General features: G+C 40.2%; 2 protein-coding genes across 2 annotated transcripts in view; both read left to right on the top strand.

Moving 5' to 3' along the window:
* The window catches only part of ddx46 (DEAD (Asp-Glu-Ala-Asp) box polypeptide 46), an 800,864-nt gene that overhangs the window by 496,465 nt on the left and 292,181 nt on the right, over nt 1-12,218 (top strand). The gene's annotated exons all lie outside the window — the stretch shown is intronic.
* Nucleotides 821-11,683, top strand: LOC101886224 (uncharacterized). Its single transcript, XM_021469263.3, has 6 exons — nt 821-961; nt 1,059-1,128; nt 1,212-8,701; nt 8,812-8,876; nt 11,067-11,212; nt 11,305-11,683. Exons 1-6 carry the CDS (start codon nt 836-838, stop codon nt 11,448-11,450), a joined length of 8,043 nt encoding a protein of 2,680 aa, XP_021324938.3. The 5' UTR covers nt 821-835; the 3' UTR covers nt 11,451-11,683.

Consider the following 12,218-nt stretch of genomic DNA (forward strand, 5'->3'; position numbering starts at 1 on the left):
ACAACGCAGATCTGATCACCATGGTCTTTGAGCGTCTTGACGGCAGCAATGCTTTCCAGGATGTGGACCAGTTCTTGACGGTTCTCACCCAGACCTCGCAGGTACGTTCCCATCCATGAGATGGCAAGCGCGCAGCTGTTCCGCTTTGTTTAGGAAATTGTTAAAACAAGATAGCCCGGGACATTTTGTGTTGTACTCTGAAATGGGAATGTTGCCTTTCCTTTTGTTTGACCATGATTCTATTACCCGACCCTGACCGTAGCCCAACATAGCCCAAGAGTTTCTGTTGCGTACTTGGTGATGGAAAAATTTGCTTTTCTCTTTGCTTTTCATCACCTCTAGGTTTTGAACATCAGCCCTGTGGTGAGAGACATCATGATGAATGGAACCTTCCAAATCATCCGCCTTTATTTCGCCGAGTTCACGAGCTACGACTGGATTTCCTGGTTCACGCTGAAACTGAGTCCAGTCCTTCCCAGCTTGACTGCAGAGATGCTCCAGACAGTAACATCATATACCGACTGCAACGCATACCACATCATGTACGTAACGCTTTCCATATGCTAGCCAGCTCTGCCATGTTTTCAGTTAACTGCGTCATGCTTAGATTTCTTCTGCCGTGTTTTGATCCAATCTAGCGTCGGGGCTCTGAGCAGCCACTTTGAGCAGATGACATCGCTGAGACAGCAGGAGCTCACCGCAGTCCTGTTGGGCTACCTAAAGCAGAGTCAGGCATCAGGTAGGTCCAGTATAGGCAGAGCTTGTTTGTCTTGTGTTGAAGTTATTGCTGTCCTGTACCCGTAAGCATTAATTGTCCTCATGAGCTGTTTGTTCCATGTTTGTTACTGTTGCAGGCTTAGCTTGTGGGTCTGTCATCAACAGCCTCAGTGTTTGGCTTGAGGAAAACTTTGGCAAATTCTCTTTTTTTGTGAATTACGAAGACCTTATTAATGAAGGATTTGTAAGTTTAATCTACCTGTTGTGCCAACCAGTACTTTCTGTGTTTGTTATTTGGAAGCACGTTGTTTCTATAGCCATTGTCATTTTCTCTTTTACAGGTACAGAAATTGGACCCTGTGAGCACCTCTCAATCTGCTCCACTAACATCTGGAGTGCTTAACAACTCAGGTCTGTTCATTTTAAGTTTTCATAATGTTTCTCCTACAATGTTATTTGGTTGCTTATTTCTGCTTGCTTTTACTGTCTATCAGAGAACCAAGAACAATCAACTTTGACCACCAAACAAACACAGTCTTCACAAAATATTATACTCAAGCAAACATCATCAGCAACTGTTTCTACGGATCCTTTGAGTTCTGTTGCATCCCCTGACAGGTCTCCTCATCAACTAAGCACAACAATTGCATCTGGAAATGTTTTGACTTCACATTTAACACAGAATGCTCCCATAACCACTTTCAATATTTTGGGTTCATCAAAACCATCTGTTCCAGTTGACTTCACAACTGCTGCAGTTCCTGAAGATCAGTCAAGCACAACTGTTCCTTTTGACCAATCAAGCAATATAGGTCCTAGTCTATTATCCACAGCGGTTCCTAATCAATCAAGTACAACTGCACATAATGGTCCCTTGACCGATAAAGGTTATTTGTATTCATCAAATACATATGTTCCTGATGATTCCACAGCCGCTGCAGTTCCTAATGGTTTGTCAAGCACAACTGCTGATAATGGACCTGTCACCACTAAAGAACCTTTGGATTCAAAGACCTATGTTCCAGTTGATTTCACAACCGCTGCAGTTTCTGCAGGTCAGTCAAGCACATCTGTTTCTCTAGACGAATCAAGCAACGTCGTTTTTCCTAGTCTATTAACCACAACAGCTGCTTCTGATCAGTCAAGCACAAATGCACCTAATTACCCTGTCACCACTACAGGTCTTTTGAGTTCATCAACGGTTACTGTTTCAAATGATTACACCACTGCTGCAGTTCCTATTGATCTGTCAAGCACAACTCTTTCTTCAGGCCATTTAAGCAATGTCTTTCCTAATGATATGTCAGATACAACTGCTTATAATGTTCCAATCACCACTAAAGAACCTTTGGACTCATCAAGGACATATATTCATGTTGATTCCACAACTGCTACAGCTCCTGTAGGTCAATCAGGCACAACTGTTCCTCTGGACCAATCAAGCAACATAGTTCCTCCTAGTCTATTAACCACAACAGCTGCTTCTGGTCAATCCAGCACAAATGCACCTAATGGTTCCATCACCACAAAAGACCCTTTGAGGTCCAAGACGTCTGTTCCTGATGATTCTACAACTGCTCCAGTTCCTACTGATCTGTCAAATACAACTGCTGATAACGATCCAGTCACCACGGAAGAACCTTTGGACTCAAAAACATATGTTTCTGTTGATTCCACAACTGCTGCAGTTCCTGTAGGTCAGTCAAGCACAGCTGTTCCTCTAGACCAATCAAGCAACATAGTTCATCCTAGTCTATTAACCACAACAACTGCTTCTGATCAATTAAGCACAAATGCTACGAATGGTCCCGTCACCACTAAAGACCCTTTGAGTTCCAAGACAACTGCTCTTGATGATTCTACAACTGCTCCAGTTCCTGCAGGTCAGTCAACCACAACTCTTTCTCTAGGCCATTCAACTAGTGGAGTTCCTAATGATCTGTTTAGTACAACTGCTGATAATGGACCAGTCACCACTAAAGAACCTTTGGATTCAAAGACATATGTTTCTGTTGATTCAACAACTGCTGCAGTTCCGACAGTTCAGTCAAGCACCACTGTTTCTCCTGACCAATCAAGCAACATAGTTCTTCCTAGTATATTAACCACAACAACTGCTTCTGATCAATCAAGCACAAATGCACCTAATGGTCACATTACAACTATGGGCCCTTTGAGTTCCAAGACATCTGTTTCTGATGATTCTACAACTGCTTCAGTTCCTGCAGGTCACTCTAGCACAACTCTTTCACCAGGCCAACCAATCAGTGGAGTTCCTAATGATCTGTCAAGCACAACTACTAATAATAGACCAATCACCACTAAAGAACCTTTGGAATCAAAGACATATGTTTCTGTTGATTCCACAACTGCTGCAGTTCTGACAGGTCAGTCAAGCACATCTGTTCCTCTTGACCAATCAAGCAACACAGTCCTTCCTAGTATATTAATCACAATTGCTGCTTCTGATCAATCAAGCACAATTGCACCGAATGGTGGCATCACCACTAAGGACCCTTTGAGTTCCAAGACATCTGTTCCTAATGATTCTACAACTGCTCAAGTTCTTGCAAGTCAGTCAAGCACAACTCTTTCTCCAGGCCAATCAATCAGTGGAATTCCTAATGATCTGTCAAACACAACTGCTGATGACAGTTCAGTCACCACTAAAGAACCTTTGGACTCCAAGACATATGTTTCTGTTGATTCCACAACTGCTGCAGTTCCTGTAGGTCAGTCAAGCACCACTGTTTCTCCTGACCAATCAAGCAACATAGTTCTTCCTAGTTTATTAACCACAACAACTGCTTCTGATCAATCAAGCACAAATGCACCGAATGGTCCCGTCACCACTAAGGACCCTTTGAGTTCCAAGACGTCTGTTCCTGATGATTCCATAGCCACTGTAGTTCCTACTGAGCTGTCAAGCACACCCCTTTCTCCGGGTCATCCAAGCAATGCAGTTCCAAATGATCTGTTAAGCACAACTACTAATAATGGACCAATCACCACTAAAGAACCTTTGGAACCAAAGACATATGTTTCTGTTGATTCCACAACTGCTGCAGTTCCTGTAGGTCAGTCAAGCACAACTGTTCCTCTAGAAAAATCAAGCAACATAGTTCCTCCTAGTCTATTAACCACAACGGCTGCTTCCGGTCAGTCAAGCACAAAGGCACCTAACGGTTCCATCACCACTAAAGACCCTTTGAGTTCCAAGACATCTGTTCCTAATGATTCTACAAATGCTACAGGTCCTGCAGGTCAGTCAATTACAACTCTTTCTCCAGGCCAATCAATCAGTGGAGTTCCTAATGATCTGTCAAGCACAACTGCTGATGACAGTTCAGTCACCACTAAAGAACCTTTGGACTCTAAGACATATGTTTCTGTTGATTCCACAACTGCTGCAGTTCCTGTAGGTCAGTCAAGCACAACTGTTCCTCTAGACCAATCAAGCAATGTAGTTCTTCCTAGTCTATTAATCACAACAGCTGCTTCTGATCAATCAAGCACAAATGCACCGAATGGTGGCATCACCACTAAGGACCCTTTGAGTTCCAAGACATCATCTCTTAATGATTCTACAACTGCTCCAGTTCCTGCAGGTCAGTCAAGCACAACTCTTTCTCCAGGCCAATCAATCAGTGGAGTTCCTGATGATCTGTCAAGCACAACTGCTAATAACAATTCAGTCACCACTAAAGAACCTTTGGATTTAAATACATATGTTTCTGTTGAATCCACAACTGCTGCAGTTCCTGAAGGTCAGTCAAGCACCACTGTTTCTCCTGACCAATCAAGCAACATAGTTCTTCCTAGTTTATTAACCACAACAACTGCTTCTGATCAATCAAGCACAAATGCACCGAATGGTCCCGTCACCACTAAGGACCCTTTGAGTTCCAAGACGTCTGTTCCTGATGATTCCATAGCCACTGTAGTTCCTACTGAACTGTCAAGCACACCCCTTTCTCCAGGCCAATCAATCAGTGGAGTTCCTAATGATCTGTCAAGCACAACTACTAATAATGGACCAATCACCACTAAAGAACCTTTGGAACCAAAGACATATGTTTCTGATGATTCCTCAACTGCTGCAGTTCCTGTAGGTCAGTCAAGCACAACTGTTCCTCTAGACCAATCAAGCAACATAGTTCATCCAAGTCTATTAACCACAACGGCTGCTTCCGGTCAGTCAAGCACAAAGGCACCCAATGGTTCCATCAGCACTAAAGACCCTTTGAGTTCCAAGACATCTGTTCCTAATGATTCTACAAATGCTACAGGTCCTGCAGGTCAGTCAACTACAACTCTTTCTCCAGGCCAATCAATCAGTGGAGTTCCTAATGATCTGTCAAACACAACTGCTGATGACAGTTCAGTCACCACTAAAGAACCTTTGGACTCCAAGACATATGTTTCTGTTGATTCCACAACTGCTGCAGTTCCTGTAGGTCAGTCAAGCACAACTGTTTCTCTAGACCAATCAAGCAATGTAGTTCTTCCTAGTCTATTAACCACAACAGCTGCTTCTGATCAGTCAAGCACAAATGCAACTAATGGTCCCATCACCACTAAAGACCCTTTGAGGTCCAAGACGTCTGTTCCTGATGATTCCATAGCCACTGTAGTTTCTACTGAACTGTCAAGCACACCCCTTTCTCCGGGTCGTCCAAGCAATGCAGTTCCAACTGATCTGTTAAGTACAACTGCTGATAATGGACCAGTCAACACTAAAGAACCGTTGGACTCTAAGACATATGTTTCTGTTGATTCCACAACTGCTGCAGTTCCTGAAGGTCAGACAAGCATAACTGTTCCTCTAGACCAATCAAGCAACTTAGTTCTTTCTAGTCTATTAACCACATCAGCTGCTTCTGATCAATCAAGCACAAATACATCTAATAGTCCCATCACCCCAAAAGACCCTTTGAGTTCCAAGACATCTGTTCCTGATGATTCTACAACTGCTCCAGTTCCTGCAGGGCACTCAAGCACAACTCTTTCTCCAAACCATTCAATCAGTGGAATTCCTAATGATCTGTCAAGCACAACTACTGATAATGGACCAGTCACCGCTAAAGAACCTTTGGATTCAAAGACATCTGTTCCTGTTAATTTCACAACTGCTCCAGTTCCTACTGATCTGTCAATTACAACTCTTTCTTCAGGTCATTTAAACAGTGGGGTTCCTAATGATCTGTCAAGCACAACTACTAATAATAGACCAATCACCACTAAAGAAACTTTGGAACCAAAGACATATGTTTCTGTTGATTCCACAACTGCTGCAGTTCCTGTAGGTCAGTCAAGCATAACTGTTCCTCTAGACCAATCAAGCAACATAGTTCCTCCTAGTCTATTAACCACAACGGCTGCTTCCGGTCAGTCAAGCACAAAGGCACCTAATGGTTCCATCACCACTAAAGACCCTTTGAGTTCCAAGACATCTGTTCCTAATGATTCTACAAATGCTACAGGTCCTGCAGGTCAGTCAACTACAACTCTTTCCTCAGGACAACCAATCAGTGGAGTTCCTGATGATCTGTCAAGCACAACTGCTGATGACAATTCAGTCACCACTAAAGAACCTTTGGACTCAAAGACAACTGTTTCTGTTGATTCTACAACTGCTGCAGTTCCTGTAGGTCAGTCAAGCACAACTGTTCCTCTAGACCAATCAAGCAATGTAGTTCTTCCTAGTCTATTAACCACAACACCTGCTTCTGACCAGTCAAGCACAAATGCAACTAATGGTTCCATCACCACTAAAGACCCTTTGAGTTCCAAGACAACTGTTCCTAATGATTCCGCAACTGCTTCAGTTCTTGCAGGTCAGTCAACCACAACTCTTTCTTCAGGCCATTCAATGAGTGGAGTTCCTAATGATCTGTCAAGCACAACTGATAAAAACGGACCAGTCACCACTAAAGAAACTTTGGATTCATCATATACATATGTTCCTATTGATTCCACAACTGAAACAGTTCATAAATATGAGTCAAGCACAACTGTTCCTCTAGACCATTCAAGCAATTTAGTTTTTCCTAGTCTGTTAACCACAAAAGCTGCTTTTGATCAGTCAAGAACAACTGCACCTAATGGCCCTTTCACCATCATAGATCTTTTGGGTTCAAAGACATCTGTTCCTGTTGATTCTACAACTGCTGCAATTCCTGCATATCAGTCAAGCACAACTGTTCCTCTAGACCAATCAAGCAATGTAGTTCTTCCTAGTCTATTAACCACAACAGCTGCTTCTGATCAGTTGAGCATAACTGCACCTAACAGTCCAATCACCACTAAACCCCTATTGAGTTCAAAGACATCTGTTCCTGATGATTCCACAATTGCTCCATTTCCTACTGATCTGTCCAGCACAACTCTTTCACCAGGGCATTCAATCAGTGGAGTTCCTAATTATCTATCAAGCACAACTGCTAGTAATGGACCAGTCACTACTAAAGATTCTTTGGATTCATCATATACAACTTTTCCTACTGAGTTCAAAACTACTGCAGTTCCTGATTATGGGTCAAGCACAAAAGATCCTCTAGACCAATCAAGCAATGTTCTGTCAATAACAACTGCTAATAATGGACCACTCCCCACCAAAGACCAATCAAGCAATGTAGTTCTTAATCCATTAACCGCAACAGTTCCTAATGTTCAGTCAAGCACAACTGGACCTAATGGTCCCATCATCACTAAGGATATTTTGGGTTCATCAAAGTCATCTGTTCCTGATAAATTTACAACTGCTGCAGGTCCTACTGATCTATCAAGCACAGCTCCTTCTCCAGGCCATTCAAACAATGCAGTTCCTAATGATTGGTCCATCGCAACTGCTGATAATGGACCAGTTATGACCAAAGAACCTTTGTATTCAAAGACATCTGTTCTTATTGATTCCACACCTGTCTCAGTTCCTGCAGATCAGTCAAGCACAATTGTTCTTCTAGACCAATCAAGCAATGTAGTTCATTCAAGTTTATTAACTGCAGTTGCTTCTGCTCAGACTGACACAACATCACCCAATAGTCCCATGACCTCTTCAAAGACACTTGTTCCTGATAATTCCATAACCACTGCAGATCCTACTAATCTATCAATCACAATTGTTTCTTTGGGTCATTCAAGCAATGCAGTTCCTAATGATCTGTCAAACACAACTGCTAATCATGGACAAGTAACCACTAAAGAAACTGTAGATTATTCAAAGACATCACTTCCTGTTGATTCCACAACTGCAGCTCCTCCAGCAGATAAGTCAAGCACAACAGTTTTTCTAGACCAATCAAGAAATGTAGTTGTATCCAGTCTATCAACCACAACAGTTTCTAAGGATCAACCAAACACATCTGCATCTAATGGTTCCCAGACCACTAAAGATCTTTTGGGTTCCTCAAAGGCATCTGTTCCTGATGATTCCACAACCACTGTTTCTACTGATCTGTCAAGCACAACACTTTCTCCAGGCTATCCAAGCATTGCAGTTCCAAATGATCTGTTAAGTACAACTGCTGATAATAGACCAGTCACCACTAAAGAACCTTTGGATTCAAAAACATCGGTTCTTGCTGATTCCACAACTGTTGTGGTTCTTGCAGATCAGCCAAGCCCAACTCTTTTACTAGACCGATCAAACAATGTAGTTATTCATAGTCTAATAACCACAACAGTTGCCTCTGATCAATCAACTACATCTGCTCTTAATAATCCTGTATCCAGTACAGCTGCTAATCGGTTTACCACAACTATAATATTTGCAACCTCAGCACATTCTAATATTGTCACAACCTCAACCACATCTTCATCACCACCAACCACTTATTCATCAACTAAAGCATCTACTGGTTCAGCAATGCCAGGGGAGGTATTTGTTGTTCTGCAGATTCGTTTACAAACACAATATATTGATGCTTACAATAACCCTGCTTCCGTGGAGTACCAGAGTCTGTCCAGAAACATCACTATTGAGGTAATCCAACCAACAATTATTTTCTTACTTATGAAGACTAGACTATCTTTAAAATAAGCTAATTCTTATCTTAAGTTTGAGTTTTTTTTTTTTTTTTTGTGTTTCTGTAGCTGAATCGACTCTACCAGAGCATTTATGGAACCCGCTTCCTCAGATGTTATGTGATAAGATTTTGGTATGCTACATGGTTCCTTTATTTCTTTTTGTAATAATTGTTTGGAAAACTGTATTAACATTAATATTGATATTTTAATAATGGAGGTTAGAGTGCTAGGAAACCCACACTTTTTTTTCAATTATTATAAGGACTGCTACTCTCATCCCTTCTGACATGAGAATTTTGTATTAAGGTTGCTTAGGTGCATTTATGAGTACATTCTCTGACAACTTCCTGTCTCCTAAGCTTAAGCATCAGTCAGGAATTTAGCAGTAGTATTCAACAGCACTCCCAACAGGATGTTATTTCATAATCTGAGATACATTTTATTAAAATTTTTAATGATACATTTTTATCTAATGAAAAGATAGAAAAGGCCTAAAACACAATCAAAAGGGCTGTTAATGCTCTTTACATCAATCAGAAGAATTGTGTATGCTGTGACACAAGAGAAATAGTGTGAGAAGATCTAAGAATGCAGAATGGAGGATAGATGTGGAGAAGGTCAGTAAGATATGGTGGAGCAAGGTTAGGAAGTGACCTAAATGTGAGAAGCAGACCAAGCCCTAACCCTAACCTAAATGCTGATATTTTCTTACAAAAAATAGTAATAGTAATAATAGTAGATATATATATTATTAACTAAATATATAAAGTTTTAAAAATTATATTAATAAAACGTATACAATATGCACTCCGAAATAAAAATAAAAGACTGACACCTGCTGGATCAAAGAGAATATTTATTGATATGAACTTTTTAGATACAAACGCGTACATGCACAATATTGGACTTTTTTTTTTTAAAAGGATAATAATTCATACAGTCATGCAAGTGTTTTGATCACTAATACGCCAGTGATTGACAACTTTACTAATATCAAAATGCTTTTTTGATGCAAAATTAATTTATACAGTTTTTCCTAACGCCGATTAAAAAACTTAAGTAGGCCTAGGATACTATAGTAAAGAAAAAAATTTCTAAATGTAGAACTAAATACACTGATATGCATTAAAATACATGATGAATACTCTTGACACATGAAAGTAAAGTCTGCAGCCCACATCAAATGTGGAAAGTTATTGCGTTTCATATTTAACGTTTTACTACAAATTATGTAATTTTGCTCACATGGATAATTGAATATTAATCAGATGATGTCATTACGCTGCTGTGCCATCAGCCAATCATTGCATTGCTGATCATGATTTTGAGAATGGATAGATCTGTCCTTTAAAACACATGCAGCGATCTTATATCAGCTCATCCAGACATTCTAATCTGATTCACGAACTTGTTTGAAGAACCAAATTAGCGAGAGATCAGTTATCAAGATGAACAGATCCAGGATCTGCCAAATCATCTTAGATCAATTAAGCGAGGTACAAAGAACGGACGCCAGGAATAATGTTTTTATAAAGTTTGATGGTAAGCAGTTAATGAAATGGGATCATTTAGACCGGAGGTGCCCAACCATATTCCAGGAGATCTACATTCCTGCAGGCTTCAGCTGCAACCTTGATCAAACACACTTGTCTTTAATTACCAAGTGCTCCTTCAGATCAGTTGGTTATGTTGTGTTTGATCAGGGTTGGAGCTAAACTCTGCAGAAAGGTAGATCTCCAGGAACAGGGTTGAGCATCCCTGATTTAGACAGAGCAGTCATCATCATTTGTAAGTCACCTGAATCATCATTTGTAAGTCACCTGGTCACTCCACCACTAACAGCTCTTGAATTAAAAATGTGAAATAAGACATGGTGGAAAACCTGATCTATTATTAAAAAAGGAAATCTACTCAGTGATTGCTCCCTGTCATCATCCAAATACCCAATTGTGTCCCAAACTGGTATTTAAGAGGTCATGACAGCCCAAACCACATTTCTGAGTGGTGAATGGTCAAAAAGGGAAGGCAAACTTAAAATATATAATCGTTTAGATGAAATATTGTAGTTTGCAATTATTTTTTGCAATTACTGGTTTGAATTTAAATGTAGGATCTTTCCATTTCTAAAGATGTTCGGTGACCAGACTGTTATTTTGAGAGATAAAACTGTTTAATAAATTTAAATGCAGCAAATAATATTGCCTATATTTGCTGAGACATGGGTAAAATATTCATATTCAGAAGTGGGTGTGCTCATTTATCCCGAGCACTGTAAATATATAACTGCGTCGCTTTTTTTTTACCTTTTTCTTCCACTGCAGGCCTGGGTCAGTAGGCGTGGACACACAAATCATTTTTCAAAACCAGAATGTGCTGCCAAACGCAACAAGCATTGAAGAAACTCTGAGTACAGCCATCACCGACTCAAACGTCTTCCTCCCAGTGATTCCTTCCAGTATCACAGTCGGTGAGGGTCTTCTAACGCTGCTTTTGAAAGTGATTTGATTTGCTGTTATTGATGTCAGTGACTGATTTAATCTTATTTTTCTCTCATTCCAGTGGAATCTCTAGGCTCCATTAACACCACCAGCCAAACGCAGACATTGCAAAGTGTTTCTACAAATCAAACGTCTTCTGCTGTCGCACCAGTTCTGTCCAGCGTCCTGTTCACACTATGGCTTTTTCTAAGGAATGAAATACTGTAATTCTGCAATGTTTTTGGCCATGTGCCACATTTAAACCTTTAATTTATTTTGGGAAATGATCTGCTATTGTGATGCATTCACATCAATCTCGGTTTTATGCTTTTGGTTAAAAATTCTTTCATTCTGCTTCCTTTGATAAAACAATGATCATAATATTCACATTGATTGAGTTGATTGTTGCTTTTAATTGTCTTCTGTTACAATGAATTATAAATAAATATAATATAAATACAGTGCAAGTCAATGGTGTTTTTACACATTTAAACATGTAAACGTTTTATGAGTCCAGCGTGAGATATTATTATAATATTGGACATATATTTATAACGTATTGAGTATGAAAACATAAGTGAGAATACGAAGAGTTTATTAATACAAAGGACTGTCATAACAGGCAGGGTAGAAAAACAAGCAAACAACAATGTCCAGGGATAATCCTCAAGACTCTGACAAGGGTTGGGGCAGGCAGAAAACAATCATACTTCTATAAAAAGTCAGAGACAACATCCCATTTGACAGAAACCAAAGACACTGTGTACCCAAAATCACCATATATCCCCATGAATAGGTCAATATTGAGGGAGCAGCTATTTCCAGTGGTGTCTGAAACCATAGCGGACTCTCTGAAGTGTATGTAAAGGAATAGTTTACTCAAAAAAACAAAACAAAAACATTTCTCTGTGCATGTGCAACTGTAGTTAGTTGTAGTTCCTCCCTTCCAAGTGCTCTACCTTGAGCATTTTGTCATCAAACACTACCATCAGACTG

Source organism: Danio rerio, chromosome 21 (genome assembly GCF_049306965.1).
Source record: "Danio rerio strain Tuebingen ecotype United States chromosome 21, GRCz12tu, whole genome shotgun sequence".
Taxonomy (NCBI): Eukaryota; Metazoa; Chordata; class Actinopteri; order Cypriniformes; family Danionidae; genus Danio; species Danio rerio.